Raw genomic sequence first — 27,444 nt, 5'->3', positions numbered from 1 at the left:
CGACTCTCGGATAGGCAGGCATGGAGACGGGATATGGGCAATCTTGATGTCCTCGGCCCAAACAAATGCCATGTCCCCTGCCCCCGTTCGATCGGATCTTGATCAGATGGGATGCATCCAATGGGTCGCCCTGAGTGGTTGTTGAAAGATCTCGGGCGAAGCCCGCAAGACCCCGGTTCCTTGCAGCCTGTCAGGTCCCTGACGGCGCCTGGAACCAGCCTTCTGTTGGTTCAGGGCTCCGGGAGCCAAGAATTACGTCGATGGTCGTCTTGGCGCCCGAACAACATAATCTTGTGCGACGACAAACGGATGACGGGGGGGCGACGGATCGAGTGCTGGACGCTGACACTGCCCGACACGCCACCGCCATCAAACAAACCAGTTCTCTCGATCCATCGATCCATCGATTCATCGATCCACCGATCCACCCATCCACCCATCCATTCATCCGACCAGTCCGGCCCAGCCCGGACCAGACAACATGCGCCCGTCGAGCATCGTCCTCGCCGGGATAGCAGGGTACGCGCTCGCCCACGGAGACCATGGCAGCGGGTCGCAGAAGCCCATGGTCGACGAGAATGCCAGCTGGATGGAAAGACACATGGCTGGTATGCGCACTCTCTGGACCCGCCACGCACGCTCCCACTAACCAACGGCGCTGGCAGAGGAGCACCACGCGGGCGGGTTCGACGCCTCATCCTTTTTCATGTTACACGACTTCGATGCCGACGGCAGCTGGGAGGCGCAGGAGATCCTGCGGACATACGGCTTGATGGACGAGTCAAACAAGCACGTCACGCAAGAGCGCAAGGATGAGATCGTGCGCGAGATTATGGGCTTGATCGACACCAACCGCGACGACCTGATCAGCCGCGACGAGTTTGTGCACTTTATCGAGGTGGCCGGCAAGACGCTGCCGGACATGGGCACCGGCCCGGGCCATCACGGCGACGATGAATACGAGTACGAGATTCACCACTGGGAGAAGTGAGCATGCCCCGTCTGCCAGGAGCTCATCCGGGGCCGCAGAGGACTGACAGTCTCAGATACCACGACGAGAACACCAAGCTCGAGGACCTCACCCACCCCGAGGACATCGAGCACTTCAAGAAGCACGAGCAGATGGAGGCCGAGCAGGAGCGGGCAGAGCAGCTCACCCGGCAGAGCATTGTCGAGGACAACATCCCGGCCAAGTTCCGGCGCGATTAGGCGGGCTGAATACCCAGGCCTAATACTTAGAATTTCTAACCGTACCAGCGTCTGTTATACATCGCTACTAGACCTTGTAATCAACACGTCAAACACACAATGCCACACTCCCGGCGCGAACGTCTTGACCCGCTCAACATGCTCCACCCTCGCCTCCCTTTTCCTGTCTGCTCCCCCATGCCCCGCCCAATCACCGAACAATCTCTGCACCTCCCCCTTCCTCCTTTCCACCTCCTCTACCCCAACATTCTCATGCAAATGCAACCATGCCTCCCCTTCCCTTTCCCCTCCCTGACTCCCGACAATCTCCCACGCATCCCGCCAAACCCCCTTACTGCTGGGCAAAAACCCACAGTTGACATGCACTACCTCTAGTCCCTTGGTCCCCCTCATGGCAGCGATCCTCTTGGCCGCGTGTCTATTGTCCTCCAAAAACACAACGATCTGCTCCCCGCCCCGCAGGACCGCAGCCATGTCCACGTCCACGTCTACCTCCACGTCTACCTTCACATCCATGTCCGAATTCGTACTACCAGCCCCGCAGCCCGACACAGAACGGCGGCGGTGGTGGGGATCGACCACGCGGACCGACCACCCGTTCAAGGCCGCCCCGCGCCGCAGGCCCTCCACGCTCCACGGGTTCAGCTCCCAGCAGAGGACGCGCAGGCCGCGCGCCGCGAACGAGAAGGCGAAGTAGCCGACCCCCGCGTACAGGTCGACCGCGTACCTGTCGCCGTCTCGCGAGCTGCTCGGCCCGCGGCCCGCGCCGCCCGAGCGCCCGCCCCCGAGCGTCAGCAGCCGGGCTTTTTCCTTGACGTTCCCCCGGCTGAACATGGTGTGCCGCGGCGCCCAGGTCTGGTAGATGCCGTTTTGCTTGGTGGATACCCAGAAGGCGGACTCGAAGTCGGAGGGGGTTGGCTTGGTGGTGGTGGAGGAGGAGGAGGGGAAGGCCGGCCCGAATGAGCCGTGGAGGAGGTGCAGGCCTGTTGGGGAGCGGAGGAGGTTCTCTTCTGCTACACCTTTTGCTCCTTCGGGTTCTTCGGGTTCTGTGGAAGAAAGTGAGGAGGAGTTCGACAGCTGCAAGGGGATGCCTTCGTTTATGGCCAGGTGGGTGAGGGCTGGTTTAGAGGATGGAGAGAGTTCGCGTAGGATTGCTGTCCAGAGGGAGTCTTTCTGCGCAGGGTCAAGAGAGGACAGGAGGGTAGGCCATGGCGCTGCTGTGAAGCTACCGCTGGGAAGGAGGACCATGGGCTCGTAGACAACCCAGCGCTTCGGGGCGCCGTCAATAAGCTGTTGTTTGATGTCATGGGTGGTTGTGCTGTTGATGAGCGAGGGTGGGAGCGAGTCGAGCCATGCGCTAATGGCAGTGCATATAGGGTTTTCTTTCCTTTTCCGTGGTCGCGACATGTCTGGGCCACAGGATGAGATGGTGGGATAAACGTGATGTAGAATGAAGTGACAAGGGAGGCCCGGTGAGTCGGTTCAATCGAGTGTGAAGTCGGAGAAGTGGGGCCGGCCGTTTGACCGTTCGGACGCTTCAAATTCAGGGGCAGCGCATAACCGGAACGGAGCAAAAGGCGGGAAACCCGGGAAGAAAAATACCGGTCCGCTACAGTACACAATCTGTCTCAAAGGTGTTACGCTAACAAACCCCGCCGCCACCCCAATCGACGAAACATCTTTCGTCAAACCTCAGTCAGCCCTGTAATCGGAACAGAGCCGCCGATCAACGCAATCGCTCCACAGCACACAGAACACAAATACCAGTAGCCTCAAGGCTCCCACAAAATTTCCAGAAAGGATTCTCCAGCGGGCGGATCTCTACTTCGGTGCATGATAATCAGTCAAGGCAACCCCTGACATCAACATCACAAGCCCGATTAGCTCAGCTGGTTAGAGCGTCGTACTAATATAGCAACTTCTGGTATATCAAGTAATGCGAAGGTCAACAGTTCAATCCTGTTATTGGGCAAACCTTTTCACTTTTTTGCCTCTTTTCGGGAGCTGTCTGTTTCGTTTTATGATGAGGGAATAAGTCTCTGGTATTGCCAAGCGAATAAAGTACAAGTGCCAAAGGTTTGTCTTAGTCCGTCCAAGTATATCTACCGATTTCATTCGCTTTGCTTTATCACTTTCTTCGGCTGTCCGTTTCTTTCCTCAGCTGTTACATCATGGGGAGTAGTACGAGGGATTGCTACGTTGATCCTAGGGTTACCCGTGGCTCCAGTGTAAAGAAATAATGGTTCTTGTGCCCGGCACACCAAGTGGCGCGCATTACTTCTTCGACGAGCACCATGCGTGATGTCAAGGGGTATAGTCTGCGCCGGGTGTACTCTGGTGGTCCCGAACGACGATTGACTCGTGCTTTTTGTGTGGCTGAGGATTCGAAGGGGGACTCTGGGATGCTCTGGCTCGTTTCGAACTGGTACGGCTGTGAGTGACGAAGCCAGTTGTGAAACTTGTGGCGAAGCTCATGGTCGGTGCAACAGCATCATGCGACGCGGGAATTTAGCTGCTTTCTTCCTCTTCTGCACGAGCATTATGGGGAACAGCCGGCCCTTCGTCGACGCTAACAACTTGTAATCCGATATCGTCCACGCAATCCATGAATGCCTCAGACGTTGGGTCTGCATGTCGCTGTACCTCTGTGACTGTGACCTCTGCCTCGAGCGGCGCCTGTGCGTTGGGCTGGCGCGCTATTGCATTTGCTGTCTGGATTAGCCCGTCACGATACCGTTTCGCCAAGTCCCTGGCATTCCTAAAAGCCGTCGCTCCCTGAACGAATGTCTCACGATCGTTTGTCATGGCAAAGGCTCTGACTTGGGTCATGTGGTACTCCGGGGGACCTTCCGGAGTGACCGGCTCCGTAACGTGGTGGGCGTACAATTTGAGCGTGCCGGCGTGGTAGGTCGAGCTAATTGTATGCGCATTACCATCGTAAACCGGCGTGTCCTTGCCATAGTGCTGCAGACTATGCATAGCTCGAGCACCTATTGCGCCGTCGTAGAGAGCTTGCCGTGTTGCCACAGCTGCACTCCCATCTGGTCCTTTCACTTCCAGAAAAAAGTTTGGTGCCAAGGGTTTATCCGCTGTTGCCGACGGAATGATGTGTGCACTGAGGCCATCACGGATAGACAAATCAAGTTGTTCGGGATGGGCGCCGTGATAAACGTCTGGATTGGGCGGAGAGATAGTACCGTCCGTGAGCGGCTTGAGGTTCACGAATACTGTCCTTCTCGCCACCAGCTCGCCGTCCTGCATTGCACCGCAGATGATTGGAACCACATCCAACAAAACGTCGTCTTCGTGTTTCGCCCGAGCATCGTTCTTCTTGAAGATCTTGAACGCGCCAGCGGAGAATTTGGATGGAGAGAGCGACCGCCTTGGTACCGCCATTGCCGCCGTGATTTCCCCCAAGTCCGGCTCCCGCGACTTATGCGTAGGGAAGATGCCATGGTCTATCATGTGCTGTTCGAAGTTACCGTTGTAAGGTGTTCTCGACTTCTTGCTCTTGGTGGTTCCCGATGTGGCGCTCGTCGGGTCCGTGGACTTCGTCGCCCGGCTTCGCGACGATCTTTCTGGTATCATAGCGCCGGTAGTTTGGCCGATCGTTGTCGGGTCGGGATACTGAAGGTCAGCTGTTAGCAAACTAGCGACTTTTATGCGGGTGAGCCATACTCCTCTAAGATCGCTCAGGTCCGGACCGCCGTCTCTTACGCACTGAACAAGTTCGCTGCTCAAGGTGGGCACAAGCCTCTGGGCAAGTGTCGTTGGCCTAGGTGGAGGGAAAGAAGGTTGCCTACTGGTCCGACGCTCGTGTGCTTTCAAGGCGCTCCGAGTCAGCCTGACCTTTGACAGTCTATCCCGGAACTCGGGCGGATATTGCAAGGAGCCCTGATGTTCGCCTGCTGACTTGACCCTCTTCGGACTGAGACACGGGGTATCCTCTTGCAAGGACTCGTCTGCGCGGTGTCTTTTCGATCCCGCGCCCTCGCCATGGGTAGCCATCAGAGGAGTACGGGTCAAGGATTCTAGAGGGATATGCTCGTCGCAGTTGGTGGCCGCGTAGGGCTGATGCTGCAGCCCCTGATTCGGTATGCGCAGGATTGTTCGGGCATTAACGCAACGTGCCGTTGGGTATAAGTAGGCTGCGCTGGGAATCCATCAGCGACAGACCAAGTATCGGGTCCGATTTTTTGCGCGCTTCGCGGTTGCGATGGGGAGGTTGTGTAGTTGATTATAGCTAACAACTCACCGCTTGACACAAACATGCGGGACGTGGTGCAAAAAGCAGATGCCACTGGGACGACGAAACCACAAATGACCGAAGGTCACAAAACAAGGCGATGTAACAATCCCCCGAGCCGGCCACGGTTCTGCATCAGGAAACTCGGGTCAGACTGGCGCCGCTCTGCCGTTCAATGAGCGATTCTGTTCGGCTCAGGTTTCTAGATAACAGCTCCCGGCGGGTGATCTAATTACTCCGTGATGTACTCCTATGAACGCCAGAGGCTAGCGGCAGATGCTCTCCAGCAAGATGCAAGCACCGGAGCGTACTACGGCGCGAACCCCTTCCAAAAGACGGCCGATGAAACGCGGTCTTCTGATAGACGTCGCGGTTAGGCCACGGTTGAGCGATCCCAGAGGATGGGGATGAGGTTATCTACTTGCCAACTGGAAGCCAAGAGACGATCACGTGATGCATATCACGTGAATCCCTTTAAGTCCTGTCCCAAGAAAGCCACCAGACGTCGAACAAGCAGAATCACGAGTTCGGAGAGTGTATGGCACCATTAATAAATGCGCGCACGAACAAAGTACATTAAACCCCAACTGAAATGACAGTAGTTTCTGGAATGGCATCTACATGGGCATTACGTTGAAGATGAATTAGTAAATTTGGCGTCGAGCTGGCGGTGTTACCCTGGGCTACGTACTTGATTAGATGCTATCACACCGGATTATGTACCTATTACCTGGAAACCGCTAGCAGACGATATCCCTAACGGACAACGTACCCATTCCACATCCTAGCTCCACCTCCTTCCCGCCTAGGCCTTCACTCCCCCTTCTTCCTCCCCTCCTTCTCCCTCCTCAACCTCTCCACCACAATATCAAACCGCTTAAACGCCATGAAGCCCTCGATGAACACGCTGCCCATCCAAAACCACCACACCCTCCCCCACCGCCGGACTCCGAACTTCCTCAGCCGGCTCCGCTCGAGCCACCACGTCTCGGCGACGTGGATCCCCAGCACGGGCACGAAGATGGTCTCCACCAGCCACGCGAAGCCCGCCCGCCCGCCGGGGAAAGGCGAGGCGTCGACGATCCCGCCCAGCGCCGTGCCGGGCCCGAGCAGCCCCGCCTTGAGCAGCCCCACGAGCAGGAAGTACTGCAGCACGAGCACGAAGATGGTCGCGTCGTACGGCACCCGCGGCGCCATGTACTCGTCGACCACTACCGCTTCTGCTGCTTCTGCTGCTGTGGTCAAGCCGGCGCCACCTTCGGGCCGCCCCGGGGCGGCATCGCGCGCCACCCGCGTCATTTCGACCAGGCGCGCGCGCCGCTCGTCCCAGGTCGTGAGCGGCGGGTCGAAGGGGATGGAGTAGCTCTTGTCGGGCGAGGGGGAGGCTGGGAGGCGGACCGTGAAGGAGGTAAGGTCGATGTCCGTCATGATGGGGTCTGATTCTGGGTCTCCGTCGGTGGGGTTGTAAGAGGAAGGTATGGTGGGAACGGAGCCGTAGTGTTGTAGGATGAGGCGCATGTCTGCGCGGTGATCATTGTTCATGTGCGCGATTGTGCGGGTTTTTTGCGCCGGGGGGATGTGTTCCGCCATTTTTATTCTCTTTTCCTTAAGACGAATAAACGACGTGCTGTTTTGTTATGATTTTGGAAGTGAAGAGATAATGAACGGAGGGAGATGGAGTGGTGTTGAAATTGACTGCCAAGACTGATGGGGCTCAACAAGGCTGCAGGGGCTGTTTGGTGCGGAGCAGCCCGCGCGCTGTAAGGTACGGAGCAATCAGCGGTTCTTTAGGTCTTTGCAATATGTCATAAATCATATTTATCAGCATATGTAACCAAATCAGAATCCGAATGGTGCGTGTTATCGAGATCAATCTTATCGAGAGCAGCCAATGGTTAGCCGGAGCCATGAAGGTTCGCGTGTTCTCAGGACAACACGAGTTGAACTCACTGACCTCGCCAGTGTCCATCCCCTACATCCAGCAGAATATAAACCTCCCTTCCACATCCAGTTCTCAACAGCGCCGGTAGCTTAACGGTTATAAGTCCCCACAGCCCACTGAGGCTAAGGGGTTCGAGTTCGACTCCTGACTGATTCACCATTTCCTCTGCGCCACTTCGACCCCTCAAAGCAAACCTCATGGCATGGGGGTTTTCGCAGCCACTGGCTTCCCTTGCGGCAGAGATGACGGGAGGTCAATTTTTGTTCCCTTTTTATTTTTTCGTTCCGTTTCTTCCGGCGTGTTCCACATAATCTGTCTGCACGAGCATGGAACAGTACAATAGGTCACCCGGACAGTGCCACAAGTCGCTTGAACCTACCAATCGAGCACAGCCGAAGCAACCCAAAACTGTGGACGCACAAGGGCCAAGTCAGCTACTTATATATAAAGCTGAGTGAAGGTGTAGGTCCGAAATGTACATGACTGCGTCTCATTCCGATTCTAAGTATGGTACACGTCCATCAACCATCGTCTATCACCCTACTACAGGATACGGAGGTCAAACATAATCACGGCATCATGGAGTCCCAATCAAACGTCCCACCACCCCAGAGCTCATTGAGGTTGAAACCCAACGTCTCAAGGCTAAAGTCTGGATTTAAGGGTTGAATCTAGAACCGACGTCAGCGTATGACCCAAGGAACCAACCACACCGGAGAACAAACCTGTGGAATGCCAGATGGATCAGCCGCATTCGGGAGCCACCACGGCGTCCCAGGGACTTCAACCTGTCCGCTGCCTTGCTGAGATGACGAAGGAGGGAACGGAGTGACCGACTAATTCGACACAAGTCAGCATTTGTACAAATCCTTCAATCCAAACTCGGAAATCACCCACCTTGGACCTCACAAACGCCTCCGACGGCACCTGCCCGACAGAGCCCGCATACTGCATCCCTCCCGCAGCAGCGGCGGGGGTGGCGGCGGGGGCCGCCATCCCCGTCATCTTCCCTTGATCAACACCTCCGGTGCCTCCCCCGGCCCCACCGCCACCACAACACCCACCAGCTCCAGAACCAGTAGCAGCATTATTCGACCCTTGACTCCCCGTGGGCGGATCCTGTCCCGCCAGGAGCTTATAATGCAGGGCCACGAACCGCTCGGCGCTCGCCGCCTTGGCCGCCTCGGGCGTCTTGGTGCCGAGGTGCGCCTCGAGCAGGCCGAACGCGGCGCACATGATGCTGTACCCCCACGGCTCGTTGTTGCCGCACCGCAGGATCCGGTCCTCCTTCATGGCCAGGCACTTCTCGAGCAGCTGCAGCGTGTGCTGCGAGTTGATCATGATCATGTTGGTGGACCCGCGCGGCTGGAGCATCGTGACCGACGACAGGTTGATGGCCAGCGTGAGGCTGTCCTCGCGCATAAAGTTGAGCGTGCGGATCCCCAGCTGTGCGAGCTTGTCGTTAAGCAGGACCATGTCCCGCGCCGCGTTGTAGTAGATGATTTCCGAGTATTGGTATTTCGAATTGGCGCGGCGCAGGCGCAGGAAGGGTTGGTGGAGCGGGATAATGTATTGGCGGAGTTGGATGTGGAGGAGGGTGTAGGCGAGGAGCGGCTTCTTGAGGACGGTTGGGCCTCCGTCTTCCGAGTCTGACTCCGAGGATGAGACGTCCCAGGAGGGGAGAGAGTCGATTGCTTGGTTTATTTCGTTGGTATAGTGGATTACCCGGTCATAGTCGAGTGCGTCGGGCGGGCCCGTGAGCACGCGGCTGAGCTCGAGGCGGAGCGCGAGTGACTGGCGGGAGATGTTCTGATACGAGGAGAAGGTGTATTCGGTTGGGGGTCGAGAGGGAGGGAGTTCCTTGGTATCTTCGTCAAATTCGTCGTCGTCGATGTTGCGGGGTGGGTCGATGTCGTAGTGTAGAGGGCAGAGGATTGAGGGCAGGCCGTGGTCAAATGAGGCTTGGAGGTCGTAGCTCTGGATCGTAGCCCAGATTCGCCGGCGCATTTCCTGGTTGAAGGGCGAGATCTTGTCCGACATGTGGCTGGGCTCGCGGTGCAGGCCGACCGAGATGGCGTCCTGCGTCATGGCGCCCGCGTTCCTCCAGAACCGCTTCTTCTTCATCGTGTTGACTCGTTTGGCCAGGTAAATGAGGCAGGCGATCTGGTAGTGTATCAGACGGCGGTGCTTCTGGCTCTGCCGCTCTTGCCACTCGTCGACGGCCTCCACCCATCGGATGGCGGTTGCATGCGAGCTCGACACCATCTTCTCGAACTTATGTGGGAGCTGAGCACCCAGGCAACTCGAGATGCCCATAATGGACAAAACGAGGGCAGTAAACGCAGCGTTTCGGGGCTCCGACGGTATCCAGAACTTTGCATAGTCTCTACGGAAGCTCGGGATGTGGACGATGCGGTGGATCTGTTCGAATTGGTCCAGATAGATAGACACAAGGCCGTCCGTCTCCTCTTTGGAAGGAAGGAGAGTTTCCAAGGCAAGGTCTGGCTCGCGGAACTTACGCTCCCTGTTCTCGGCGCCCTTTTTACGATCTTTGTTCCGGTGGATATGGAGTGGCCGGAGCCACTCCTCCGAGGTCTCCTTCATGAACGGACATAGCCCGGTGAGCTGGTTGTTGTCAGTGAGAAGCCAAGACGCAGAAGGGGACGGGAGGCGAGTATTACTTCCTGAAACGCCAGGTATGCGCTGTGAGGACCGAAGTAGCGAGTCTTGAACTCTTTGCCGCGGAAGAAACGGAGCTCTTCCCTGTCGGCACAGGTCTCCTGGGTCTGCAGGAAAGGTGGGACCTCGACCTCGTGCTCATGCTCGGCGTCAGATTTGGGATCATGGGGTGAAGGGTCTTGGACGGTACTGCCATCCAGTGAGGAGTGCTTGAGGAGGAGACTCTTGAGCTGAGCAACTTCGAGCTCGAGGCGGCGGATCCTGTCGGACTCGCGACCCTCCTTCCGGAAATATGGAGACTCCCCACCGGTGCTCGGCAGCGACAGATGGGCGTCGAGACCCGCCAGGGCGTTCGGTGGCAAGCCAAGCTTATTCGGAGGCGCCAGCCCGGGCCGTGTCTCATACTCACAGCGCTCCGGGGTCCCGGACTGGAGACACCGGGAGCACGGAAACTCGCGGTCGCACGACAGCTTCCTCCGGCGGCATTCCAGGCACGACAACCTCACGCGCTGGCGCTTGCGCGGGGGTGGTCGGTCGTCCTTGTCGTTCGGCTCCGTCCCCGAGGGGCTCACGCTGCGCTCGCTCGGCTCCGACATGGTCTCGACGGAGATATCGGAACGGGGGTCGTATTATGCGCCACCTTTTTCTCGGCTCCGACAACACTGGCAGGGAAGCGCCTCTTAGGCACGGGGGACCGTCTCTTGCGCGCGTCGCACTGGACGCCGGGATTTTATCAATCGATCTGATAAGAACCACCGCCCATCACACGGAGCCATTGACATGTACATCGAATTCCCAACACAGAGCCCTAGAACGAACGCGCGAGGATGACGTATTATGAGAAATTATGTTCCGAAGGTCGGATGACCAACAGCATGACGGGCAGTCATCGATTTCTGCAAATTTGGCCGTCCAGTTTTTCGAATGTCAGAAAATCCGTGTCGGAGTTCCGAGAAGTTGCCGAGGGTCCCCTCCCTGGCATCCAAACTACTTGGCCCTGCAGCTTATCTGCTGGCCTGTGCCTTTAGTAAGCAGCTCTTCTAAATCCGAGCGTCGCCGAGCAAACATCACCAGCACCGCCATCCCTAACCCTACGCCTAGTTGAAAAGGAGGCGGTTGAAAGGTTGATGAACGACACTATCGAGAAATAGCAGCCACGTGGTGCTCGCATTTGCGCACATATCGCTCGGCCAATTGTCTCTTGTTGATCGCCCTCGAGTTTCTGACGTTCCGTCCAGAAATGCTTGGCGGAGTTTTGGATGGGCTTTCAACGCCACTCAGCGGCCCAGGGCTTGGCGTCGCAACGTATTTGCAGCAACCTCAGCATAGTCCAACTGCTTACGGGTTGCGATGATCTACAGACACAATGCGGCGCCTACTCCTAGCTGTCCTCGGGCTGACCTGCCTCGAGGTCGCATTCACTGCGAGCCTTGTTCCGGGCAAGGCGTTTGACCGGTTCATCACCATCTGGCTGGAGAATCAGGTAAGTCTTCTATCGTCAAGGATCCCTGGATTGCGCCGCCTTCTGACAAGACGTCCAGGACTACGCCAGAGTTGCTGTCGATGCCAAGATATCCGACCTCAAAAGGCAGGGCATCTTGTTGACCAGATACTATGCCCACACGCACCCCAGCCAGCCCAACTACCTCGCTGCCATAGGAGGCGACTACTTCGGCAACAACCACGATGATTCGGTGCGCATCCCCCAGAACGTCGCTACCGTGGTCGACTTGTTGGAGTGGGGGAACATCACATGGGCGGGCTACTTTGAGGACCTGCCGAGCCCGGGTTACATGGGGGATGCCAGCGATGGTGCGACGGGCAATGGCGGATGGGACTACGTGAGGAAACACAAGTACGCATAGCCCTCACATGTGCGTCTCGGCGGAGATATTGACCCTGGGAGCAGCCCCTTTGTGTCCTTCGACAGCATCAACATGTTTGGCGAGCGGCTTCTGAACCTCGAGTCGTTTGCGACGTTCCAGCGCGCATTTGCGGCCAAGCAGGTGCCGCAGTTTGTCTTCATGACGCCCAACATGATGAACGACGGCCACAATACGACGTTGGAGTTCGCGACAGAATGGTCGCATAAATTCCTGCAGCCTCTGCTGGACGGCAAGGCCTTTGACGAAAGAACACTGGTCATGCTCACCTACGACGAGTCGGAGACGTACACCAAGCCCAACCACATTGTGACACTGCTCCTGGGCAGCGCCATCCCGCCGGCGCTGAAGGGTACGCAGGACGACACGTTTTACACGCATTACAGTATCCTCTCGACCGTCGAGGCCAATTGGGGTCTGCCCAACCTCGGGAGGTACGATGTCGGGGCAAACGTCTTCCAGTTCGTCGCCGACGCGTCGGGGTACACCAAGAACAAGGACCCAGAGAATGTGGCGACGGTGGATAATTCCCAGTCGTATCCCGGCGCTCTGTTCGATGATCCTTCCAAGAGGCTGCCGGTCCCAGCTCCAAACACCAAGCTTATCGGCGCCGGAGGGCTTCCGATCCTTGACGCAATTAGGACGGCTTGGTCGGGCGCAGTGAGATGGCAGACGCCGTACGACGGCAGCGGGAGAGTGTGTGATGGGAACAAGAACCCGCCCATTTACAAAGCGCCAGCGCCCAATACCACATAGTTTCGTCTCCGTAAAAGACTTGGCATATTGCCCGGCCTTGATTTACTCCCCGTTTGCTGTGTCCCATGGTCATGATGGTCATCATGGTATGGGGCGTCATCCCCCGTGACACCACAATCTGGTTTACTTCCCTCCTTCCGTTGTGGCCACGATTAGCGCATGTGTTGGCGGATCTAATTTTCCAACCATTGGGGTGGAAGTTGCGATGCTTCCGCAGAGACAGCTCGGCGGCAGCATCTCTTGCACTGCGGTCGTAGTGTTCCTACAACTCCTGCCACCACCGCATTCCCGCCATCGGCATTTTGACTTGCATTTCACAACTTACTGCCCGTCCTCAACATTGCGGACCCTGACGCCATCTCGTGCGGAAATACTTCTGATGTCGCCTATTCTGTACACGGGCAGCCAGATGTAGCCACATCCGACCGGATCTGACAATGGCTGGTTTCTGCTGCTGCACAGCCATCCGCCGCATGAAAGCGCCGTCCCCTGCAAACAGAGACGAGCCCGTCCAGCCTCCACTCCTTCCTACTCAGTTGCCCGGGCCGCCCACCCCGAGCCCAGTAAACCCGATATCGGACGGGACATCATCCAAGTCAGCGACTCCCATTATTTCCACTCCAGATGAGCCCGGCAAACCAGACCAGCTAGTCGTCAGAGACTCTGGTAGCGATGTGGAACTCGAGTCCAGCGCGCAAAACAAAGGCAACAGCATGCTTCGGCACGTCAAGACACGCATTGACCGACGTGCCCCCCAAACCTCTCCTCCTCGTCGTCGAAGGTCATGGCCCGCTGAAGGAAGCAATCAAGAGGAGATTGGTAGACGAGGCGGGTTGAAGAGAGTCATGCACAAACGGATCCACGAAGCGCTTGGCAACGACGAGGGAGATACGGCATCGCCGAACGGCGTCGCGTCACGCCACCTTGACTTTGGCAGCCTCCCCATCGAACACCTTCCTCACGGTAATCTCCGTGACAACATCAAGTTCTCTGCCATTGAGGGCAGCGAGCCAGATGCATCCTATGGAAGCAGTCCAGGGTCACGTAGCAGCACGTCCAAGGCCATAGCCACGTCAATCGCCATAAGGGAGGACACAGAGTGCCAGTCAAGCCTCCCCGAGGGTCGACCCCAGCCCGCGAAGCACGGGTATGTTACAGAAGGAGGCTCCCTCCCCGATATACCATCATCTCCGGATCTTCTCCCCAGGCACTGCCCGAGCGGTTCGCTGGGTACTTGGCAGCTGTGCTGTGATGTTGAGCAACTTCATGAGTACTTTAGCTACGCTAAGGAACTGGACCCCCTCCATGCGGATACACAGGGAGACTCGGCCATTCCGCTGCTGCCAAGAACTCACACGATTGACTCGCCCGGCAACACGCTCTCTTTATGTAGATCGCATTCTCTAGCTGCCTTCCATGGCAGCCCCGCCAGTACGAGGTCTGGCGATGCGGGGCAGTCCCCTATGAGCATTTGGCTACGCAGTCAGGATCTTGGGTTCTCGACGTCTTCTCCTAAGAGAGGATCCGACGACGATCTCAAAGATTCAGTTGTACAAGAAGCTGAGGTTGTTTACATCAAGAAATGCCATTCGGCGCGCAACTCTGCTGTTACTGAGGCGAATATTCGGCATGCCGACATTGTCCGCCTCCACGATATGAACACCCAGCAACAACTATGTCATAAGCCATTGCCGAGCCGGTCCGCGTCGGGGATAATTGATAGAGAACCTGGTTGTCATCGGAACGCCGACGACCCTCTCACCCGGAAACCATGCGCTGCAAATGCGGAACTGATCGGTTCGCCTGAACTAGCGGCAACAGACCAACGCCCGGATACTGAAACCAGTGTGTATACGAGCCCAGTCGCTTCGACGGTATCTGGTCCAGCCGCCAGCAATGGGCTTCCATCAGCTTTCTCCCTCTCTAGTTTCAGGTGTAAGCTGAGTTCTAGATCGGTACTTTCGGTCAGTTACTTATCCTTTGTAGGGCCTGGCAGTTCATTCAGCTTCCGTGCTCCTGGTAGACCAGGGCAAGTTTCACCTGCACTAACCCGTAAGAATTCGCCAAAGAGGCCGGTCACTGGGGACGCGCGTATGCGGCCACGGCCTCCTTCTCCCGTACCAACGCCGAATGCTTTTAGCAGTCGTCGAACAGAACATGCGGGCAAGGTCGGAAAGAGCATCAGCAACTTTCATCTCGGCCATAGCCGTCCTACTTTAGCCATCCAGAGGTTTCACGAAGAGGCCGATCCCCAACCGCTACGGCCTCTATCAGGCAGCTCCTCCTTGCTCTCACGACTCCGCCTCTCCATTCCTAGGAAGGTCGGGTCGGCGCCACGGGATCTTGATGGTGCCGCTACGGAAGAACGACCGAGCCTAACATTACCGAAGAATGTTTCAGATGGAAGCGGACCGAGATCTCCTCGTGCGCTGACAAGCGTGGCCGGTCAGCCACCGTCTCTCCGCCATGCCACAATCTCTCTGCCCAGGTCACAAAGACGATTCATGCATGAGCAAATCCATGAAGGCGAGCCGAGAGAGAGCGGCCGTCCAGTGATGTGGTCGAGCTCACCCAGTAAACCACGAACGAAACATCGATATGTGGCAGAACATTCCATGCAGCACAGCCGCTCCCCAAGCTACAGCAGTGTCTATAACGCCATAGGAATACCCAATCGACGGTCATCGGTACCAGTCTTATCTGTAACCGGTTCAACCGATCATCTAGCACCACCTATCCGTAAGACGACCGAACTGGACAAAATGTTCCTGCCAAATCATCACGGGTATCACATCGATAATTTTGCTGGCGCAGTATCATGCACCAAGGGCAGGTCTTCTCCCCAAGGCTATTTCAACCCACCTAAGCTGCCGACCGGTTACCATTCGCCGCGCCTTGCAGCTCGACCAGAACGATGTACCGACAGTGAAGCGCCCAGGATCGCGGCTTCAATAGGCCAATTAGTTGACAATACTGCGGAGTCCACACATGACACCACACGCAACCAACAGTTAGCGAGGCTTAGTTCCGAGAAGTTCAGCAAGGCTGTAAAAGCCGGCCTGGGCAAACTTAGGCCCTCCCGGCCCGAATGCAGACACTTTCCAACCGCGGCAAAAAAGAAGAGTAACCACTCTCGAAGCAATCCCCGACATCCAGGAATCCCCCCAGTGTCCCGCAAGGACGTACAACCCAAACCTGAGGTTCGGCCAGTCAGGAGCACCCCCCAAGCCCCTTGTCCCTCTGTACTACTAGACGCGGTAGCTGCTAGCACCAGAATCCCCGTCCCCGTCCCTCTCCGCGCGAGAACGACCATTCTTCCGCATACCAAAGTTTGGCCTCCGTCTGATCCCAACCCAATGAAACGGAAGATGCCGGCCTCTTTTCCCCTTGTCGCTACTGCTCCTGCCATTCCACGACCGCCGATCACCCCGCCAAGGGGCGACAATCGCAAAGGTAACCGCAACCGCAACCATAGTTATGGCAACATCGGACCGATCGATGATCCAATCCAGACGAGAAGACAATCTGCTACCACTGGCACTGGCAGCGGGACTACGGAAAGATTCGTCACGCCCCAGAGCTCGCGGCGTGTTACGGATTGCCAGGACCAGGATAACAGCAACTCGGACTCGTCGTTTCTGTCGTATACGGCGGTGCAGGCGCGTCAGTCCGAGCCGCAGTCTGATGCGATTGGGGCTGCTGTTTCGGATGGATGTGGTGGTAATGCCGCGCCAGTAAGGGTTGTGAAGGGTGGTACCAGAGCTAGGACTATGTCTGGAAGCAGCAGTAGTACGGAAGGGTTGTTTCTTGTAGGGCTGAGAGGCGGCGGCGTGGAGAAGTTGATTTGGGTTCGGACACTGCTGTTGCTGCTAGTGCAGTTGGGGTTGAGGTAGGGGAAGAGGTGAAGGCGTAGGGTGTATGGGTGGCAGGTGAGGGGTTATCGTCAGGTCTGTAGGGGAAGCTTATGGGAGAGATTTGCATCTTAACAGATTAGCTTGTCAAGGAAACAAGGCGGACTAGTACCGGCCAGAGGATATTTTGTATGCGCTGGGCTTTACCTTTAGGTGGCTCTAGGGGGTTCGCCGGGGTTCGATTAGCCATGTTAGCTTTATGATCCTAATTGTGCCTGTGGCTAGGGAGTCGTATATTAAGCGACTGGGGCTTATTTAGGGGCGAATAGATCTAGAGCATGTTTCTGCCCTCCCATTGTGTCGAGCAGTTTTGGAAACTCGACTGATCTGAACTTCCTACGGAGTCACAATGCCGTGTCTGGTTTGCGATTTGTTGTGCCGCCCTTGACTTGGTCCTTTGGAATGGAGACGCGTCCTCGCGGGGTTGGGTTGGATTGGGTTGCAGGCTTTGTTGACTTGCAATGGCTTTTCCAAACTTTGACCAGTACCAGGGGTGTGCTGACGCTGTCCTGATCAAGGCGCCCTCCCATGGGACGGATAACCAACTTTAAGTTGGACAATTGGAGGATAACCATGACTAAGGATGTTACGACGGGCGAAGGATCTAACGGAGGCTATCCACTCTGTTCTCCTCGGGGGACTTTCCCGGATTGGAGACCTGGACTGAAAAACCGCTCTTCCGAAACCGAAGTGATGTAGTCGAGTAGACTTGTTTGTTATTTTGGTTCCCATCCGAGACAGAACAATCCCTCGGAGGAGCGAAACGGATTGGTAAAGCTACGTTTTTGACAAGACCTACCGCGCAGAGTAACGTCACTGCACAATCAGCTCACATACGCTGCAAGAGTCAATACGGGAGCGAAAAAACAAGCAAGTAATACTCCATATATATCCATGGTATCTTGTATACACACAAGGAACACTCTACCACCCTTATTCCCGCCCCAATCGAGTCTAATGCGCCATCTGTTTCCCAATCTCGCTTTCCCACCCCTTGGCCCTTTCAAACCCATTTGAATGCGTCTGATAGTCCATAAACGCCTGGTAGACCTCCTCTTGCGAGGTCAACACGAACGGCCCGTACTGCACAATCTTCTGGTCGAGCGGGGTCCCCGCAATCAGCACGAACCGCGCGCTCTTCTCCGCGCCTTCCTCCACCTTGGCGTAGACGGCCTCGCCCTCGCTTCCAAAGACGACGTTGTGAAACTCGCCAATCTTCTTCTGCTCCCCGCCGTCCTTGCCAAAGACGACCTCGCCCTCGAGGGTATACGCAAACGCATTCCACCCCAGGGGCAGCGGCTGCGTGATGCGGCCGCCGGGCTTGATCTCCACGTCGAGCAGCCAGACGGGGGTGTAGGCCAGGTCCTTGACCGAGTCGACGCCGTGGCTCTGGCCCGAGATGACCTTGACCTTGACCCTGCCGGCGTCCGCCTCCACCAGCGGGATCTCCTCGCCCTTCAGATCCCGGTACCTCGGCTCGCACCCCTTCAGCGCCTTGGGTAGGTCGACCCACAGCTGCAGGCCCTCGACGTTCTTCCCGTCCTTGGGATCATGCACCGGCATCTCGGCGTGCACGATCCCCCTCCCGGCCGTCATGAACTGCAGGTCCCCCGGGCCCAGCAGGCCTTTATTGCCCGCGAAGTCCTCGTGCGCGATGGCCCCCTGCAGGAGGTAGGTGATGGTCTCCTGGCCGCGGTGGGGGTGGTCCGGAAACCCGGCGCCGGGGCTGACTGAGAAGTGGTCAAGCATTAGGAAGGGCGAGAAGTTGCGGAGGGACGGGGTGCCGACGGACCGGCGGACCAGGGCGCCCGCGCCTTCGGACTGTTGTAGGGCAAGGAAGACCTTGCGGATTGCGCGCGGGGCGGCCATTGTGTTGTCTTCTTCTTGTTCTTCACTTGTCGCGCTGGTGGTTGTGGTTTCGACCTTGGATGATGGCAGCGGTGATGATGTACTGACGTTGAGGCTGTGGTGCTTGCTGTTCACCAGTTCCTGGACCGCTTGAACAGAATCGGCTGTGAGCTCAACAAGCTCTTGTCTGAAGAGATATATGAGGATTGAACAGATTCCCACGACGATGGAGAGTGCAAGGGAGGAAAGGGACTTCATCAGGTCAAGCGCATCAAGATATATATGAGGATGTCCCTGTGTTCAAGAGGCAAACCAAGGAGTAGGCTTGCTCAGCCAAGCTAAAAAGGACAGAACCATCACGAACGTTCCCACTTTAACAACATTTACAGGCCACTTCCAATCGCCCCTCATAAAGAAATGCCGGCGACAGTGCAGCAGCAATCGGGTGGGGTGGGGCAACATGACAGCTTCTTCCCCGATTCGGGTAGCAGACCCTGCTTACGTCAAACGTCGGTAATCCAGACAGAGCGAGCTTCGGCTAAGAGAGCGCGCTGAGTGATGGCTGATTCAGGCGCTCGGCGGGATGAACAAAACGCCCTATTACTCAGCTGGCTACGGGATATCGTAACCGTAGCCAAATCAAAGGAATATAACAGCTTTTCATGGCCTAAATGTGCTCAGGAGCATGGTTCGAAACGAGACCGGCGCTGGAGTGGTATCATTTGTCTATTCGTCCATTATTTTTCCACCATCGCCACCGAAGCATTCTATCCGACTACAACCTGGATCCGATAAAAAGGGGAAGCCCCATCAGCCATAACCCAGCAAACATAGAAAGGAATATCAAAACACGTCCGCTTCCTACATCCTCTGACGACCAGGGCGGATGAGGGCGGATGCGGTGTAGTCCTCACAAGGCGTCGCACAGAGCTTAGTTGTACCCTGCACGCCTCTAATGCGATCACTTATAGGCTGATCTCTGCCTTAAGCGCATCACCGTTAGCCTTGGCTGTAGCTTAGTCACTGCCACCGATGGGCACAGTCTCAGTTGGAACCGGCCCGCCGTCGTTCGCCAGTCCACCGTTGTCCGCGGGCGCCGCCTCCTAAGCGCCAGTACCCTTGGCTCCAGCGGCCGCGTCCTTCTTGGCTTCCTTTTGCTGGTGCTCCAGGAACTCTCGGGCGTTCATGAGCGCCTGCTTGCTGAGTTCAAGCATCGTCAGCGCAGTCTTGACGGCCGTCAAGACGGCCGCCTTGCTATGAGCGACCGGAGACGCGCCAGCAATCCTGGTGTACTCCTCGTGGTACGTCTTCGAGACGTAGTCGGCACCCGACCGGCTCATCTGCACCGGCAGGTAGGCAGCTTTCTTGGCCTCAGCGATGAGTTCCGCTGAAAGTTCGTCCGAGGGCTTCTTGACGGCCGGGAACCTCTCGTCGACCTTGGAGAGCGTCCGGTCGCCGAGCTGGTCGACCCGCTCAATGTAGGGCGACACGAAACCGTACGGCTTGGAGAAGAGGGAGAGGAATGGGACGGCCAGCTTGTTGTAGGCCGTGGCACTCAACTGAACCGACTTCTCCAGGACAGGGATCTCCTTGAACTTCCGCACACCGTCCTGAATGGCGGGGTACGCGAGGAGATGCTGTGTGTGTGTGTAGTGTCAGCGAGTTGTTACGAGTTGCAGCTTTCGGGGAGTTGTGGCGAGAATTGACTTACACGAAGGGTGGCCGAGGATGGACTCTCGCCGTTAACAACGCTCGTGCCCTTAGCGTGAGCAGCCATCTCGACGATCCTGCGGGCGGGTTAGGATTGCAGTGCCAATTGGGAGAGTGCATTGGATGTGGGAAATACCTTGAATACTCTGAGCCGAGTAACGAAGCGCTAGTTGGCCACTCAGTTAGAGGTCCAGTCAATCGAAGCTGGAGTTGGCCCGATGTTGGGATCAAAAGCTTGGGTAGAAAGAAGGCTTGGGAAGTTGAGAGCGCAAATACGAGTCGAGGGAGAGAGGATGGAACACGGAAGGGAGTGCGGCATGTTATGGGATGGCACTGGCCAAAAAATATGTGCAGAAAGCGCAACGCCACGCCTCGTCAATCCGCATTCCATGTGGCCATTCCACGGAAGCCGCGCATGCGGTCAACCAACGGGTGGCCCTGTCGCAAGCACCTTTATCGCCGTCTGGTCCGTCCCCATGCGTAGGTGGGGTGTTTGCTGTGGGCTGGCAGGTGTGACGGGGCATTTCCAGCAGCGCCAGCCACTAAAACCGCCCTGCGATGCCCTGCACGAAAGATAAGGACCTGTCAGTGGAAACCGTTGCGACCCACCTGCCAGCCTCTGCTGTCTCCCTGACATGTGAAAGCTGGTCAATGCGCCTGACGGGAGCTCCTCCGACGCTCCCAACTCGTCGGGCCCAGGCGCCGCCAGACACATGAAAGAAGCCGCGACTGAGTGCTAGCGTCCTAAGAGTGGCGTGAACCTAATGGACCGATGCCACATCAGCTGCTTGATTCTCGGAAAGTACGAGAATCTTGGCTGCCCTGCCCTGACAAACTGGAAGACGGCTCCGGCACTCAGACACGGAATCCAGGTGCACTCACATCGGGTTGTCTTCGTTTTTACGAGTCGAAGAGGGGGCATCTTGGCACTTGATTCCGCCATCTTCGCGCCTCATGTTCTGACGCCGTCGTTAACTCTGCTTGCGTTGCCTAGCCCAAGAGGAGAGAAGCTGGGAGGCGGTTACCAGCCGAATGCGCTAATAGAGCTCGTTCAACTGCTTGGTGTTGAGCGAACTTGGAACTATCGACCGTCTGTATTTTTGGTATGCTGAGACGATTCCCAGCGTTGAGTCATGAGGGGCCGTGCCCATTGATAACAGCTGGATTGAGATATTTCCACTGTGCTTTCATTGCCATAGGTATGATCTCTGCTGCGAGCATCGACCGCAAGCTCCTTTGGCCAATCCATCAATCCTCTCTTTGGGCGGGCGAGTGGTCAGAGACAACATCCAAAGGGCCCACTCCAGGCACGGATGCTGTTTCCGTGGGACCCGCATTGACACAACCTTGTTAAAGGCGAAATGTTAAATTTAGCGATTTGCGACAGGGGCCGCTTTCACATGTCAGCCGCCACAAGGGTTCTCTGCCGTTTGCAACACTCGACATTGTACGCCACGGGGGGGAAAAAGATTCGAAAGTCCGAGTCCAAATAAGCCAAAATCATGATGCTGTGGCATTGCTCTTTCTTGGATTGCCACGCCGACCGAAAAGTTGTTGACACGACCTCGAAATGCCTCGTCTGGCGAAGGGTTGAGCTCAGAACACACTAGCAATCATATCGACGTGTCGACAGTTTCGAGCCGGTAACACGAAGCAGCGCAATTTAGCGGCCCGAACTACGTAATGGGAACGTGCAAGGGCCCAGCTGTGGGACGACGTCTCGGCCCGAACGCACAAAGACAAGAAAGAGAGCCGCACATCATCGACGACCATGCTAACCGTCCGCTTTAGTTCCCTACTATTGATTGCCAATGATATCTCCCGCCTGACGATTCCGTCAAACAGACGGATTGACCTCGGCCGCTCTACTGACACTCTCAGAATTCCCCGGCTGCTACCAAAGAAACTCGACACCCGGGACCGTACCACATGCGACCGCTTCCAGGCACCAGTAGATTCACAATACGCACACAGCCGCTCTCAATGTTCCATCCGACAGTTCCCATGCCGGTACTGTAGTAGCCGAAGAGCGCTATGCATCCGTTGTGGGCATTGCAGCCGTACCTGCTGAAACCCCTCTGAGCCGCGGAAGCCGGTTGCCATAACCGTATCATGAGCGACTAGGACAATATTCAGATGCCTGAGCTAAGTAACGATCGGGAAGCGGCTTAGAGCTGAGGGATACCTCAGCCGTTGGCTTGTCCCTAGCTTCGCGAGAGAGTAGCTGCCTAAGCTGCTACCGAGGGTTTGACCCATGGGCATATGTGAGCCAATGGCCCTGTGGAAGCCCATCCACTCTGGCAGATCTGTGATGTCTACCTCTTAGGTTTTGCTGGAAATGTAAAAAGATAAAGCTAGCTTGATTTACGACTACCGGCTGGCGAGACTGAGTAAACATCTACTCAGATATCGGGGTATAGCTTTGCCGACCTCAGATCCGAGTCGGACATTCTTCGTGGAACAGCTAGCCCCCGGTGGTCGTTGTTAGTTCATTATCTTAGTGTACTGTCAACTTTTAGTAAGCGGTTGTAACTACATTGTCCTAGATTCTAAAGTAGAGCCCAGTGTATACCTGTGTTTTATCCCATGTAAAACATGACTCACACATGAAGTAATTAGCTGTTTGCTACCTTAAAGTTGCTAGTATAATCATGTAAATTGCCGTCCCTAACCCATCAATGTTATGTATCGAATTGTACGGAGTAACCTAGAGTATTTGCCCGAGTTTCCTTGACGCTCCTCAACGGCCGTTACTTCTCGCCTCGATCAGTGGCCATAAGTGTAGTTCTAGGCGGAGTGTTACTCATGTCAACCTCGCGATTTACAATGCGATACAAATCAACCCCCTTGCACACAGGTTCATGATATATAAACTTTCGAGATTATTCAGTCGTTCTGACATCAATTCCCCAAGACCCATTGATGGCAAGAACGGCCCCTCGACCTTGGCTTGGGGTGTCAGAGCAGGTGCTCTGCGATAGTCTCGATGATATTATTATAACAGGTCAAGATTCTGACAAAATAATAGAACAATTAAATAAGGCAAGAGACGATATAGAATCACAGGCTCTTGGAGAAATCAATACTTTACTAGAACCAGCGGTAGATCTTTTAGGGGGTGTTTTTGAATCACGTACCGCAACCCTCTAGTAGAACTATTACGTATATGTTTCTTGTTGAACTAAACTCAGCTTTACTTAGAAACCACCCGGTTACAGTCAGCGATGTGGCCTTAGCTCATGTAGTCCAAGTTTATTGCAATGCGACACCTCTAGGGACATATGTGAACGAAATGAAGTCGCAGAGCACTGGGTTGAGCGATAACGATTTCCAGAGGACGAGTCTAGCGCGTGACACTCTCAGATGGCACCGAGTATCCGAATTATTTTCACTCGTAAGCACTCGACTGCATCCCGACAGTTGGGGGGCTTGCGGGAGGACTACAATCGCTGACCATGTAACCTGTTAATGGTATCAGGGGTATTTATCTTGTCCAGCAGGCGCTTCCGCAACGGCCGACCGAGACGCGGACATCTTGTCTAGATAGTCACCAGCAACATCATCCATCAGTCCGACTCGTCCGACGAGCGATAGTCAACAAGCCCTCCGCGTGGTTTACCACCTTTCTTCCCCGCCCCTTCCCCGACAGAGCCGCTGTCATCACTGCTACTGTCATTCCCGCTCCTCCCATCCACATTCACATCCGCATCGACATCACCATCAAGATCCATCCCCTCCATGCCAACCGCCCCATCCACCCTGCCCACGGCATCATCCCCGTCACTATTAACCTCCCCGTCCTCAGCCTCCTCAATCGGCCCACGCATGCGCTGACTCCCCCTCTCAAACCTCCCTCTCTTCGCGCCCCTCCCGAACCCCGCCCTCCCTCCTCTCCCCCTAGCATGCCCTCCTTCATACGGCCGCTTCCCACTCCTACTCCTACTCCCATTCGCAATCCCTTTCTTTTCATAACCACCACCCTCCTCCCCTCCCCCCCCCTTCTCCGTAGGCGCTGCCCTCCTCTCCCCAGGATCGAGCACGAATCCCTCGGGCAACCCTTCCTGCCCAGGTGGGAGAACGTACACGGTAGGGAACTCAACTACGGTGCGTCCGGTGAGAGCAGTCGTAAGGGTCTCTGTCGAGGCGAGGGGGATGAGGGCCTTAGCCTTGGCCTTGGTATTGGTGCTTGCGGTTGGCCGGCCTGCATGAAGCAGGAAGAATTGCCATGCAGCGAGGTCCTCTTCGAGGGTTGTCGGGAAGGAGGCGGAGATGGTGGTTTGGTTCCATGCTCCTTTGGAGTCTGACGGAAAGGGGGATTGCGTGGTGTATGGTGTGGATGGCCAGGCGGAGGTCATTGGGTCTTGGGTTTGGGGTAGCGCGTGGTGCCTCCTCTTGCTGTTGCTGAGGTGGTGGGGGGTTTTGCGTTTTTTGTTTGGGGACGATGTTCCGTTATGGTCCGGCTCGTTGTCCGTGTCGTTGGCGGCATCGCATTGGGGGAATTGTTGTTGATCGTGCGTTTGGCGGTTGGGTTGGCCGCGGCGCCACTCTAGAGTGGATGCGAGCGCGCTGTTGAGAGGCCTGCCTTCGAGGCTTTTGTAGATGATACGGAGCGGTTGTCGTTGGTCCTCGGTTGGGACGCCGAGCGCAGGAGCGCTGTAGACTAGCCATTCCACTTGCCAGTTGATGCTTTGTGTTCTTCTGTTCCAAGCTGTCTTGTTTTCCCGCTGGCGCGCCATCCCTTTTGGCATGGTGATGACCTCGACGTCGAGGTACCTCAATCGACGGCGCACGTGCTTATCGAAGCCGCCAATGAAAGATGGACCTTCGGGTGGCCTGCCATGTTTCGCGTGGGGTTGTGACTGGACTGGGATGTGGCGCAGTTCATCGCCGTGCCAGATCTTGTGGAATTGTTTCTCCTCGTTCGCAGGGCGTAGCTCCTTCTCGCTCAGTAGCTGACGGATTTCGACTAGGTCTTTCTCAGATCTTTGGCGGGCGCGCTCAATGGATGATATAAAGTTAAAGTCATGGTCTATGCCGGCGTCGGTGCGCAGCTGGCTCAGAGGTATGAAGGCCCTTGGATTGCGGACGCCGTCGCAGTCGGCGCGTGTCTTGTGCTTCTGGACGCATGCCACAGAGCACGTACGGGCCCCGCATCGCGGGCACTTGTATTTGGGCGCTTGGGCATGACATATGCTGCAGAGTGTGCTAAGCACCGCGTCTGACATAGTGAATGCGTTTCGGGTATTCGAGTGCCGAAGACGATGGTCCCTCGCGATGATATTTCTTAGGTTGAGTCGATAAGCCCTTATCGCAGTTTTTCGGTGGGGACGGCTCCGCCCGTCTTACCCCACCACAAACTCGGAGCTCAGATACACTAATGCCACCAATGACTTGGCGTGATAGTTTTGGCAGATTGCCCTACCTTGGAGCATGTCATGGCGGACTGCCGAGCTGTAAGTTTGATCCTTTCATCTTGCTATTCCTCGAAAATGATGACATACTTCTACGACATATGCGCTAAGAAGCGTACTCATACACTTTATCCCTGCTTGCAAACCAAATTTGTTGTTGAGCCTGCAGCAAATGCAGCAGCTTAAAGGGGTTTAGCCAGGGGTATGCAACGCGCTGGACAATCGGCCGGTTTCCTTCGGTGGGCCTCCGCAATGGTGTCCGAATGATACTCTGATGGCAGCAAAACAGACTAGCTGCATACGGACGTTGATCCCACGCTGTATGTCGCTTCTCGCAGGATTGTGACGAGGTAGACCCCCCCGTCTCGCTGTCGAGCCTGATCTTTGCCTCGAGGCTTCACCGCTCGACATCGGGTGGTTCTAGTGTGTTGAGACAAAAGTGGGGGTTAGCTTTGTGAGATGTGACACCGATGGTTTGCAGGCTTATCACACTCTTTAGCTTAGCAACGGTGGTTGTGCTACGGGACTAGAGATGTTGTCTGTGGTAATAGTATACCGGATAAGAACGGGTCGGTGATTACGACGGTGATGGATACACCCGAAACATTGCACTAATCTCGTGCTTTGCTAGCGCTTTTGTGCTCCCCGCCGAGACACCACCCATCTGCATGAGATGTTTCGTGGATCAGAATGGAGTTCGTTTGCAAGCCCCTTCCGATGTTGTGGAGGGGGCAAGCACTTCCTGGGTCAACTTTTCGGCCGGGTCTTGGTCCCGCCAGTCCCACAGCGAGCACTCCGCAGCAGAACTGGAAGCTGAGAAAGCATTGACCACCGACCGTGGGTCAAAGCGCGACTGCGAGAAAGCGCATTCATAACCCTTTTCCGCGAACGGTTGCATCACCAGCCGCAACTTTGACTCTCGACATGTTTCAGAGGGTCTCGCAGTCTGCCGTAGTGAAGGGCGTTATAGGGAAAGATTATTCTGCCATGAGCCATCCCTAACTCCCATGGTTGTTACCTTTACAGGTGGCGCGCCATTGTCTGGTAAGAATCCTGCCAGGCGGGATCCCAACACCAGTCACTGCATCGCTCATCCTCCCGTCAGCAGCACGGACATCGGGCATCTGTAACCTGTCGAATTCAGTGCACCCCTCGGCCGCCGTCCTGCGAGCCGATTGTCTCCGTAGGAACCGAGAACAGCGGGCTACAGAAGACAATAGAACGCCGCCGACCGTGCCGGTGCTCGCTGTACTGATCGCCAGTCACTTGCCCATTCGGTACAGTACGGCCGCCCTGCTCAAACACAACCTCGGCGCTGCGGATCATTTTGTATCTTGCCTCCCTGCCGTTTGCTCGGGCCGGTGGTTGGAATCCCTGGCTTTCTCGAAAATTCAGAACAATGTCGAGAAGCTTTCGCTATACCAGAGTAGACTAAACAGAGCCCTTGCGCTCTTCCGACCCGACTTGCTGGCTCAAGAGCAAGTGTTTCTCGGGAGCGTCGCGTTGGGCGATGGCACAACCACGGATCAGCGGCGATCACCACAGTCCCCTTTTGCCCAACGGTGTTCGCAGCATCAGATGTTACCCTGCAATATGCTGTCACACCTCGGTATGCGTTGTATGCAACCGTGTAACCTGCGCGCAATCTCGATCTTCGTCGACGTTTGTTCGTGTATCTGGCTGGCGCAGTTCGACAATTGCATGCGGAACTCGACTTCCTGCATCAACAAACGCAGCTCCTTTTGCCGAGGGGGGGGGGGATCCGCTGCACAAAGTCCAACAAAGAACTGAAAGGGGATGGCTGAATTGAGCAAGAAGCCTCAAAGTTGTTCGAGGGAGTCCCAACGGG

The 27,444-nt window shown here is 56.1% G+C and overlaps 9 protein-coding genes and 1 non-coding gene across 10 annotated transcripts; 3 read left to right on the top strand and 7 right to left on the bottom strand.

The window, feature by feature from the left end:
• Positions 1-481: 481 nt before the first annotated feature.
• Positions 482-1,209, top strand: MFIFM68171_03734 (Calcium ion binding protein; the record flags this gene model as incomplete). Its single annotated transcript, XM_071059155.1, has 3 exons — positions 482-608; positions 666-987; positions 1,047-1,209. 3 exons carry the CDS (start codon positions 482-484, stop codon positions 1,207-1,209), a joined length of 612 nt encoding a protein of 203 aa, XP_070915256.1.
• A 54-nt stretch (positions 1,210-1,263) lies between these two features.
• Positions 1,264-2,616, bottom strand: TRM12 (S-adenosylmethionine-dependent methyltransferase; the record flags this gene model as incomplete). Its single annotated transcript, XM_071059154.1, has 1 exon — positions 1,264-2,616. The coding sequence occupies one exon, from the start codon at positions 2,614-2,616 to the stop codon at positions 1,264-1,266; it is 1,353 nt and encodes a 450-aa protein (XP_070915255.1).
• Positions 2,617-3,083: 467 nt separating this feature from the next.
• MFIFM68171_t63 lies at positions 3,084-3,181 on the top strand. Its single transcript has 2 exons — positions 3,084-3,121; positions 3,146-3,181. It is a non-coding gene; the product is annotated as a tRNA-Ile (tRNA).
• Positions 3,182-3,717: 536 nt separating this feature from the next.
• On the bottom strand, positions 3,718-5,480 carry MFIFM68171_03732 (ASX productUBAD domain-containing protein; the record flags this gene model as incomplete). Its single annotated transcript, XM_071059153.1, has 3 exons — positions 3,718-4,836; positions 4,888-5,357; positions 5,465-5,480. The coding sequence occupies 3 exons, from the start codon at positions 5,478-5,480 to the stop codon at positions 3,718-3,720; spliced, it is 1,605 nt and encodes a 534-aa protein (XP_070915254.1).
• Positions 5,481-6,268: 788 nt separating this feature from the next.
• On the bottom strand, positions 6,269-7,045 carry MFIFM68171_03731 (uncharacterized protein; the record flags this gene model as incomplete). The annotated part of the gene is made up of 1 exon (XM_071059152.1): positions 6,269-7,045. The coding sequence occupies one exon, from the start codon at positions 7,043-7,045 to the stop codon at positions 6,269-6,271; it is 777 nt and encodes a 258-aa protein (XP_070915253.1).
• A 921-nt stretch (positions 7,046-7,966) lies between these two features.
• On the bottom strand, positions 7,967-10,672 carry MFIFM68171_03730 (N-terminal binuclear Zn cluster-containing protein; the record flags this gene model as incomplete). The annotated part of the gene is made up of 4 exons (XM_071059151.1): positions 7,967-8,068; positions 8,123-8,233; positions 8,295-10,022; positions 10,079-10,672. 4 exons carry the CDS (start codon positions 10,670-10,672, stop codon positions 7,967-7,969), a joined length of 2,535 nt encoding a protein of 844 aa, XP_070915252.1.
• Positions 10,673-11,442: 770 nt separating this feature from the next.
• Positions 11,443-12,715, top strand: MFIFM68171_03729 (uncharacterized protein; the record flags this gene model as incomplete). Its single annotated transcript, XM_071059150.1, has 3 exons — positions 11,443-11,559; positions 11,618-11,931; positions 11,986-12,715. The coding sequence occupies 3 exons, from the start codon at positions 11,443-11,445 to the stop codon at positions 12,713-12,715; spliced, it is 1,161 nt and encodes a 386-aa protein (XP_070915251.1).
• Positions 12,716-17,580: 4,865 nt separating this feature from the next.
• Positions 17,581-18,732, bottom strand: PRN1 (RNA pol II transcription cofactor; the record flags this gene model as incomplete). Its single annotated transcript, XM_071059149.1, has 1 exon — positions 17,581-18,732. One exon carries the CDS (start codon positions 18,730-18,732, stop codon positions 17,581-17,583), a length of 1,152 nt encoding a protein of 383 aa, XP_070915250.1.
• Positions 18,733-19,577: 845 nt separating this feature from the next.
• MFIFM68171_03727 (uncharacterized protein) lies at positions 19,578-20,251 on the bottom strand (the record flags this gene model as incomplete). The annotated part of the gene is made up of 2 exons (XM_071059148.1): positions 19,578-20,111; positions 20,186-20,251. The coding sequence occupies 2 exons, from the start codon at positions 20,249-20,251 to the stop codon at positions 19,578-19,580; spliced, it is 600 nt and encodes a 199-aa protein (XP_070915249.1).
• A 3,499-nt stretch (positions 20,252-23,750) lies between these two features.
• Positions 23,751-25,409, bottom strand: MFIFM68171_03726 (uncharacterized protein; the record flags this gene model as incomplete). The annotated part of the gene is made up of 1 exon (XM_071059147.1): positions 23,751-25,409. One exon carries the CDS (start codon positions 25,407-25,409, stop codon positions 23,751-23,753), a length of 1,659 nt encoding a protein of 552 aa, XP_070915248.1.
• Between the last annotated feature and the right edge of the window lie 2,035 nt (positions 25,410-27,444).

This window comes from Madurella fahalii (assembly GCF_045866475.1).
Source record: "Madurella fahalii IFM 68171 DNA, scaffold_2, whole genome shotgun sequence".
Classification (NCBI taxonomy): Eukaryota; Fungi; Ascomycota; class Sordariomycetes; order Sordariales; genus Madurella; species Madurella fahalii.
This window is presented reverse-complemented; position numbering and strand designations above follow the sequence as displayed.